The sequence below is a fragment of the Mirounga angustirostris genome, unplaced genomic scaffold (assembly GCF_029215605.1).
Source record: "Mirounga angustirostris isolate CCGP_5_RB_7025 unplaced genomic scaffold, mMirAng1.0.hap1 SCAF_15, whole genome shotgun sequence".
NCBI classification, from domain to species: Eukaryota; Metazoa; Chordata; class Mammalia; order Carnivora; family Phocidae; genus Mirounga; species Mirounga angustirostris.
Window position 1 is genome coordinate 28,618,567 of NW_026991723.1, and position 9,865 is coordinate 28,628,431.

The 9,865-nt window shown below is 46.1% G+C and overlaps 1 protein-coding gene across 1 annotated transcript in view; it reads right to left on the reverse strand.

The window, feature by feature from the left end:
* Window positions 1-9,322, reverse strand: part of FBP2 (fructose-bisphosphatase 2) — a 30,375-nt gene extending 21,053 nt beyond the window's left edge. The window contains exons 1-3 of the mRNA XM_064580128.1: window positions 9,042-9,322; window positions 4,302-4,464; window positions 2,154-2,246 (exon numbers count right to left, since the gene is read on the reverse strand). Of these exons, the coding sequence (XP_064436198.1) occupies window positions 2,154-2,246; window positions 4,302-4,464; window positions 9,042-9,211 (426 nt within the window). The 5' untranslated portion in view covers window positions 9,212-9,322. The remainder of the gene's footprint in view (window positions 1-2,153; window positions 2,247-4,301; window positions 4,465-9,041) is intronic.
* Between the last annotated feature and the right edge of the window lie 543 nt (window positions 9,323-9,865).

Below are 9,865 nucleotides of genomic sequence, written 5' to 3' on the forward strand. Positions count from 1 at the left end.
TAATCCAATGCCATATGTCAACTATATCTCAATAAAACTGGAGGCGGGTGAGAAGCTATTAAGAAATGCGATTGGTGGAGCTGGAGAGCCAATTTGAGCCTCCGACCGGCCATGTCCTGACTGCTGATTTTAGTCGAGTCACTTCTCCGTTCTTCAATGTGTTCACCAGTAAGAAAGCGACAGCAGAATGTGCACCTGGCTCCTGGGCTGAGACGAGGACTGACCCAGGAGCACAGTGCTTGCAGCTGGGCAGAACGTGCCCGACTCACGCTCAGCACGGGTGTCTTTTTCCAGAATCTCATAAAGATCACACCATCTGTCCCTTTATTTTTATCTCTACACTGTACCTCAAAGGGAGAAGCAAAGCTCCTTTATTCACCTAGCTCATTTTTGCTTGACCTCAAAACATCATCTTAATCTTTCACTCTCTCAAATACCAGAGAAAGTGTCTGGTCATTCTCGCCTGCTCCCTCTGCAAAAGTCTCCTTTTCTCTCTTTGCAAGGAAAAAAAGAGAAGCACTAACTGGGAAAGCAAAATTCTCAGAGGTTCCCTCCCGTCCAGGGTGGCTTGGCTTCCATTTGGTTCTCCAAAACAGGAGTCACAGAGCCCGTTCCTCCTCCTTGATGTTCGCCTCAGAAAGAAGCTTAGACTAATTCACATATCCTGCTAAGGTTAGTTTTCTGCTGAAAATAAAATTCTGGGCTCTTTCTTTGGACAACCGTCAGCTAGGCAGAAATATCTTGCAATATCAACATCTATGGACAGCACATTAGGTGAATGGGACAGAGCCAATCCTGCCCCCCCCCAACGTTTATCATCTAAGAGCACTAAGGAAAACACTCAAAGTTAATTACATGCACATTACAGAATTAGTGCCAAATCATAGTGTAGAAAGTCAGTGATGCCTGCAACTTGTTTGATCACTGGTTTAGTGGACAGAATGTGTGCTGTGAGCCAGAGGCATGGCTATGGGCCTCTGCAACCAGCCTGGAGGGCAGATTACCCAACTGAGCAATCCTTAAACCCATCCAGCACCCTTGGTCTCCCTTCTGCCTGAAAGCCCCCAGGGCAGAGGCCCAGCCATCCTGACTGGAGTGAGGACTGATCCTCAAATGAGATCTAATGTGGATTATGTGGTTTGACATGAAGTCTCAGGTGATCCTGGATGGTCACAAACCAACCCACAAAACCCTCTGTTGTTGGGTTTGTGGGGTAGGTGAAATGCCCCAAAGAGACCCTAATCCCCAGAATCTGTGACTGTGCTGCATTATGTGTCACAAGGGACTTTGCAGATGTAATTAGGGTTACCAATTTAAAATAGATCATCACGGATTATCCAGATGTGCCCAATCTAATCAAATGAGCCCTTAAAATCAGAGAACTTCTGTGGCTAAGGGCAGGGGAGATGAAGCAAAGTGGGGATATCAGAGAGATTAGAAGTCTGAGCAAGACTTGGCCTGCCTTTGCTGTCTTTAAGGACATAGGAGTCACAAGCCACAGAATGTAGGAAGCTTCTAGAAGCTGAAAACGGCCCCAGCATCAGCCAGCCAAAAAACAAACAAACAAACAAAACAAGGGCCTCCAAGCCACAAGAGAATGGAACTGAACTCTGCCAACCACCTAAGTGAGCCTGGGAGCTAATTTCCCCACCCATATCCTCTCAGGAGGAGGCCAGGCTGGCTGACACCCAGATTTTGGCCTTGTGAGACCCAAGCAGAGAACCCAGCCATGCCTGTCAGACTTCCAACCTACACAATGGTAGATAATAAGTGGGCATTGCTTTAAGCCTCTAAACATGTAGCCAATTGTTACAGCAGCAATAGAAAATGAATACAGTAAGATCTGAGAAACAGAGGAGTCCTCAAATGCCACCAGGAACCTAATACCACGTCTGATATTTGTGTCACATCCAGATTTTCAAAACCAGGCTCCATCAGTCCTCTGACGTTACCTTCCCACCCAGCTGATGAAGAAGGCAATCGGAAAAGTAACACATCAGTTCTTCCAGTGAGGATCCCAAGACCGAGTGAGTTATGGTTTGCCTACAGTGCTGTGTCTGGTTAGTAGGAGGACAGAGACTAGAACTCCAAAACTCGAACCTTCCAGAAACTACCAGAGGGAAGAGGCATTAAAGATCAGACTGTCTACTCACCTTTCTATAGATAGCAAAGATGGTTCCAATGGAGGCCAGGCAGTCGATGTTAGAAGATCCATCCAGTGGGTCAAAGCAGACTATATACTTCCCCTAAATGCACAGAGAGAAGAACCACCTGATTGGCCCCCTTTCAGACAACACACTCCGTGTGAATGGCTGTACATGGCAGGTAACACTACATCAAGAAGTGATTTAGAGCAAAGGGCTATCCTTATCAAAAAATGCAATAACCAAGGAGAGCAAAGTATATCAGCATCTATGAATCCTGAGCTCAGAGCCAACCTGCCCATAGACTGATGAGTTGATGCCCACGTGGGGTGATCCAGGTCCCATCTACCTCCGCACCTCCTCTGGCTCTGCCCTCCCCTCCTGTGTGGGCCCACTGGGGACTCAGAGCTACCAAGGGTGTGAGAGGAAACCAGGTCTGAAATTGGCACCCGGCCCAGAAGGGGTGGAGAAGCTGAAGATGAACCCAGGCTAGCTCTATCCATATCCACGGTAAGGTCAGTTATAGATTTACTCATGATTCTTTCTGAACCTCTCTGCAGACAGGCTTTCCTCCTTTTAGAGCATTTTTGCCAAAAGACTTTGGAAAATCTCAGAACAATGTCCCAGAGCCTCTGAATCTGTCTTATTAAGAGGGCTAGTATGCATAAGTAGTCTGGGGAATAAAAATACTGTCCTAGGTTTTGCTGCATCCAACCCACCTGTCCTATGCGAAGACCAGAAGACAGAGTGGGGGGAGAGGATATTTCTAGCCCACCCACACTGCTGTCACAGGCTGCTCCAGCTGCCATTGCATAGAAAGAAATCACCAGATACTTTTTACAGGCCTCCTAGGTGCAAGGTTCCGGGAGAGCTTTAGTGATAGGGAAAGGAGTCTCCGGGCTAATTAAACGCAGATAATATAACATCAGGTAAGATGGGAGTCATTTCTCCCACCACAAAAATTACTTTTCCCTGACTTTCTGGTGAGTAATGCCCTAGCTTAAACTGACCTTTGTTTCTTTTGTATTCCTTGCTCAATGGGGGTGAGGGTGGGCTAAAAAGTGGGATAATCCATAAATTTGGAAATTCCCCATTCTCCCTGTAGATAATTCAACTGAGCCCATCTATTCACGCATGCATGCATTCAACAGATATCTGTTGAGCATCTAGCATATGCTGGAAAATGTTCAAGGAGCTGGCATGGAAGTAGGCATGGAATATTCAAGAACTAGCACCAAGACTTGTATAACTCAGGCCAACTGGGAAAGAAAATGATGGATTACACTGGAGAGATGATTGGGGGCATATCAGTGGGAACTAAATGTTGAAAATAATCAGTGTAATGTAGTTTAAATTGTGTGAGACAATGAGAGTAAAGTGCTTTGCACAGTCCCTGGTATACAGCAGGTGCTTAATAAATCTGGCTTTACCTCTTCCATCCTCTCAGCTAATTATGAAGAAATGGTCTCCAACATCCAGTGTATAAAACAAGAGCCAGTCCCAGTGTTTATTTTGCATCATAGCTGAACATAGGTTGAATTTTTGGCCACCAGCAAACCCCTGTCTTTAATGAACTGCTCGTGAAACCAGAATGACTACAGACCCTCCCCGGCCATGCCCTGCACTGACCACGTTTACCACTGTATTAAGCCAAGAGCACACGGTTTTTATGGTTTCTTTTCTGTATGAGTCTAACAGTTTGTCAGGCACGAAGAAATCTCTGCTGAAACCAGAGCCCCCTTGGAGAACTGTGTATTGGGGAGACGGGGCATAGAAGTGGGGATGGGAAGAGTACGGTCCTGCTCTTCCGAGGAACTCTACCTCTTATTGGACTTGATTTCGAAACCACAAAAAAAATGCAGCACTTGCTCCCGGCACATGAAGTGAAAACCCATGAACCCCACCGTGCACTGAGGCATTTTCAGTAAGTTACTGATTTATTTCCTGAATGAATCACCCCCCTGTTATGGAAATTTTTTGCACTAGACACATAAGACTTCTCGCTAAAAAAGTATGCAATTCGTTTTTTTCAGAAAACAGAACTTAAGGAAACAAAGAAAATCCCGGAAATAAAGAAAAAGCAAGGCAAAGATTCTTCCAACTCAGTAGTACCATCTGCTGGTGAAGAGGGTAATTGCATTCCGATCCCGCACTCACCCTCTTCTCCTTGTTGGTGATAATCGCGTCTTTATTCTCCTCCGAAACCAGGACGCAGGTGCTGTAGGAGGACTGGAGCATGTTGATCACCAGGGAATTGGATAACACGTCCAGTTTCTTCACCTCATCCCCGGTCACGTTCACGCTTCCCGCAATTCCGTACCTAAGAAGAGGAAAGTCAATGAAATCACTAAGGGAATCCAATCTCCAGCAAAGAAGCCCAGATGCTAAGACACCACCATTGTATCCCGCCAATCCTCTCATGGCTGCAGAGTCTCCAAATTATACAGACCACGTATAACATGTCTTACAGCGGGGATTCTCAACCTTGCTTCCTTTACATCTCGGGGATATTGTCATATCCCCTTATTCACCCAGAATTCAATCTTAATAGGGGCGCCTGGGTGGCTCAGTCGTTAAGCATCTGCCTTCGGCTCAGGTCATGGTCCCAGGGTCCTGGGATCGAGCCCTGCATTGGGCTCCCTGCTCCGCGGGAAGCCTGCTTCCCCCTCTCCCACTCCCCCTGCTTGTGTTCCCTCTCTCGCTGTGTCTCTCCCTGTCAAATAAATAAATAAAATCTTAAAAAAAAAAAAAAGAATTCAATCTTAATAAAACACAAATCTGCATTCAGCAGTGGGAGGTGAAGGGAAAGACACATCGCCATCATTACTGACTCCAACAAGTAAAGGCCCATGGCTTTCCAGCACTGAAATCTCAAGTATCTCTTGATTACCCTCAAATAGTGGCCTGGTGAGCTGAATGAAAAATCACTCTGTGGTAGCTTTGCATTCCTTAAGAAGGAAACTCGGGGTCACAATTAACTAATTTAATTTTGTTCTTCACTACCATTTCAAGCAATGTAAGAAAAATTCTATCTAGCTTTATGTTTTGGAACACGGAGTTCTCCCAGCTTCCACCCTCATGGGCAGGATCCTTCTAAAATGCCAACCAGATCACTCTGGTCTCACCCAGAGTTCCCAGGTTCCCCACAGTGGGTTTAAGGCCCAGCCAAGGAAACTCTGTCCCACTCACCTCGCTCAGCCAGTCTCGCCTCCAGAATCCACCAGGCACACCCTTGCCTTACAGGTACCCCCGAGTTTGTCACTCTACCCCCACACTTTCCCCCAAGAGTGGCATGGCTATTACCCCACTCAAGCCTTTTTCATCTCAACAGCTACAAAGGTCCTGTGGCCACCGGCACCCAGCAAGCTGCTCCTCTCCTTTTCACCTTCACTCATTGTGTTTCCCCCACAGGAATGCTGTCTGCCAACCATCAGCTTCTCCCTACTCTCCCTCCTGATCCCTTCTGGAAGCTTCCGTGGTCCCACGACAGACCCGGCACATCCCCTGTCGTCCCTCCCACAGCAGTTCACGATCTGTTCATGCAAATACCTTTCCTGCTGGATTGTCTCCTCAGTGAAGGCTAGAACACTGGCCTACTACTGTGCTGGTTTCCATAGTGCTCAAGGAAGTAGTAGATGCTCAATACATGTTCACTGAATTATGAAGAAGGCAAGGCAGGAAAGTAATTTCCCTACTTCTCCCTTATTTAATGCCATTTATTTGTTGAAGGAATCCTCAGGTGGTTCTAACAGGTAGCCAGGGTTGAGAACCACTGATCTACCCTAAGCAGGGGACAACTCACTTCCCACCCTCTTCCTTGACTGACAGCCTTCCTCCAGGTGCCCTCTACCCTTAACCCCCATCAACACCCCTCCTTCCAGAAAGAATGGAAGCTCATTCATAATGAGATCTAATTGTCTGACAACTGCTTCAAGTTAGGGTCATGGATGCAAGAGAGCTTTATAACCCACAGGAAAACATCTTTTACCATTTTAACTAATCTAAAAGCTTTACTGACAATTTTTAAATGGGATATTGTACCACTGACAGTAGAAAACCATGAAGATGTTTCCAGAAGAAGCACTCTAGCTTTCCCTTCTTCCTACAACAATGAGCGGACAAAAAAGAAGAAAAAACATGAAAATTTCTGATCCCTTTTGCACTCATTAAGTTTGCGCCTAAAAATGTCTTCCCAGAAAAAGGAAGCAAAAGAATGAGGGGCTTGAGGTCCCCTGGATGGGAAGGGGCAGGAGTATGTGGAAGTCCCATTTTCTTTTTTTTTTTTTTTTAAAGATTTTATTTATTTATTTGACAGAGAGAGAGATAGCGAGAGCAGGAACACAGCAGGGGGAGTGGGAGAGGGAGAAGCAGGCTTCCCGCCGAGCAGGGAGCCCGATGTGGGGCTCGATCCCAGGACCCTGGGATCATGACCTGAGCCGAAGGCAGACGCTTAACGACTGAGCCACCCAGGCGCCCGTAGAAGTCCCACTTTCATGAGCAGAATTGCTCCAGGACCGAGAGTGACCTTCTAGTAATATGAGAAGCAATTCCAGGGTCCTGTTTATTATTCTCAGCATTTTGTTAGAAAGAAGGAATTTCCAGACAATGGGCTTCTCACACTGCCATTTTGGTGTTTCTTACTGAGGAGCCAGGGGAAGGATGTCATCTGAATTGGCCGGATGTGGGGCTCCTGCCAGCCTGAGGACCTCGGCCTCTGAGAAAAAGGTGGAGTCTGACGTCTTGATTCAGTGGGCTGTACCTGCCGCCTAGGGGACAATCAGCAGCATGGACCAGCCCGCCTGCAATATTTCCCCAGATTTGGGCTTGGAACCACTGTAATAAGGAGCATTTACTGAGCATTTCTTATGGATCTGGCACTGTTGAAATCTTCATCCTATGGATTCACTAAGCCTTACAACAACCCTATAAGTTAGGGGCTGTTAGCATCCCCTCCAGTTTACAAATGGGCAACTGAGGTCCTGACAAGAGTAGACAATCACATGGAAGGAAGAGCCAAGTTCAGTAAACACCCTATTATCCAATTCCTGAGTCTGCTTCATCTGGACACTCAACAGCCACAAAGTTAGAGTTCTGAAGCCGATTAGTACAACCCTACCACGGCAGCCGCTGCCTACCTAAGCATCCTGCACAGAGGAGGAACCCATTAAAGGGGCAGCTAATACTGAAATGGCAGCAAGCAGCGGAGAGGCCCAGAAAATGACTCTAAGCATAGCAGGGCACACATATAGGGACAGGCAAAGTCACTGTTTAGTGTCACTCAGTATGACCCATCACCTCATAGGAGCAGGACAGACGCAAATGGCTGCACCTCATATTCATGAAAGTTCTTAATCGTAGAGCTTGGCCATTATTGCTGAATGAGGTAATAATAAGCAGAGAAAGGAGATCATAATGCATCTTTTTTTTTTTTTTAAGTAGGTTCCACCCCCAGTGTGGAGCCCGACACAGGGCTTGAACTCATGACCCTGAGATCGAGACCTGAGCTGAGATCAAGAGTCAGATGCGTAATCGACTGAGCCACCCAGGTACCCCATAACACTATCAAATTTTTTGTATTAAAAGTACTAAATTGTTAAGAATTAATATTTTAAATTATTAGATTTTGATATTTCTTTTTGTTATTTCATTTTTGGAGGAATAATAATAATGGGTCCCTTCAACTTTTGAGAAGACCGCCACTGGAATTGCTACTAAGAAAATGGAACCCCAGAGAAAGCCAGCTTCTTTTTACCGCAGACTTAACCTGGACACTAGGCTGTGTGAAAATTAATAAAGGGAAACCTCACTAAAATTGAGTCAGGAGGCCAGAAGGGGGAGCCCTCACACAGTGCCGCTGGATGTCATTCCAGAAGTGTTGTCAATTCCAAACCCCAATAGAAAAATCCTCCAGGAAATCATCAATTACAGCCCCCCACAGGGAAAGATGCACATCGCATCTCCTATAAGAAATGGCCTACCCCAGCAACTCAGCCAGTAAGAAATCATTATGGCCCTGAACTCTTGCTTTTGTTCAAAACAATAATTTTCAATTTCCTCCTCCGTAAAATAACCTTCTTCTCCTTTGTTAGACCAGCCTATGGTTTTTGACATAGCTTGCTTGTCCCAGATTGCAATTCTCTGCTATTCCCCAATAAACTCATTTTTGCTGATAAGATAAGCGACTTATTTTTTAAGGTCAGCAGCTGTGACAGTCAGCAGCTGTAGCATGAACTTGGCCTCGTTCTGTGCTTGGACAGAGTACAGAAGAGAACAAAGTGGAAGAACGCTCTGCATTCCCTCCTCCTAAACCCAGAACCTCCCCGCTTCCTGCACACCAAGTAGAAAAGAAGATAAAGAGTCACAGAGAAGAAACACAAAATTGTTTTTAAAGCAAAAGACTCCTTTCCAGAGTAAGACTGGAGCTTCAGGGCAGAAAGTTATTTTATAAATGATTCCTAGCTCCTAGCACGTTGTCAAAGTTCATGGCAAGAAAATGCTCGTATCTGCTAAAGAGCATGAAGCGAAATAAGTCTTCCTTGCTCTTTCCTTGGGCCACAAGATACAAGTCACCATAATTCAACCTATATTTTTAATGCAACAAGCCCCTGAGCTTATATTACATGGCCACTGGAAAAATTATATATTAAGAAAAGGAAAAAGAAAAATTTTATCTTTTTTTCTCCATACCATGTCTCCAAGTATTTTGTTCCTTTCTTGAAACAAGTCAAAAGCCCTTTATCAAGCAGAAACTTTTAAAAGCGCCTCCCCTCCAGGGCGCAGAGGCAAATAGCTCTTGACCCAGGCAGCTGGCCCAAGCACCTGCAGCTTTGCCCATGCCCCACCTGGGCCTCAATCCCTGTGTGTCTGAGCACCCACACCTGCTCCCCCCGGACTCACAGGTGGGCCAGGCCAGCCTTGCGCACAGCCGAGGATATGGCTTTGATGGCCGTCAGCATGGAGTTCAGTAGCTGTGTGAGCTCCCCGGTCCCTTTGGCCTGACGCCCCTTTTCCATAACATAGCGAGTGAGGGTGAGCATGTCCGTTTCGAAGGGGCTTCTGTCCGACATCGTGGCGGGTAACTTTTCAAATCCTTCTTTTCGCCCTGTTTATCTCTACAGGCTGTAGCTCCTTGGTATCAGAGCTGGTTCCTGCCGGCCCTGCCAGGACCTTTAAGGAAAAAGTGCCCTGACCCACGTGGTTAAGATAACTGGGCAAGCCCTCAAGGAAATCTCTCTGGCAGGCTGATTTGGTAGGCTGCCGAAGCACCATAAGCAAGCTGTAAATAGAATCGGGCAGCCCAGAAACACACACCTACTTTCTCTTGATGAACCTTTTCTTTTAAAGATCCTAGGAAGCAACCCTTTAGTAACTGGTGGGAGATGAGAAATCCAGCCACTAAAGAACCATCCATAAAACCCTCTCATTCAAGGACTCAGGATTCTTCGAATAGATCTACCGCAGAACCCAATTCCCCAGTGCCTATGGGAGGCAGACTGGCAGACAGCTTATCTGGGGTATAGGTCATGTAATAAGATAATGTCAATCCTGGGACCGCTTAGCCAGGGGGTCTTTCATAAATGTTTGAAACGGGTGCTTCTTATTTCCAAAAAGCATGTATGACTGAGTGGGTATCCGTAATAGATAACTAAGTCTAGAAGAAGAAAATTATATTCCTAGCGCAGTGCCTCACATCAGGGTTGTTTTATCAATTCCTAATTCAA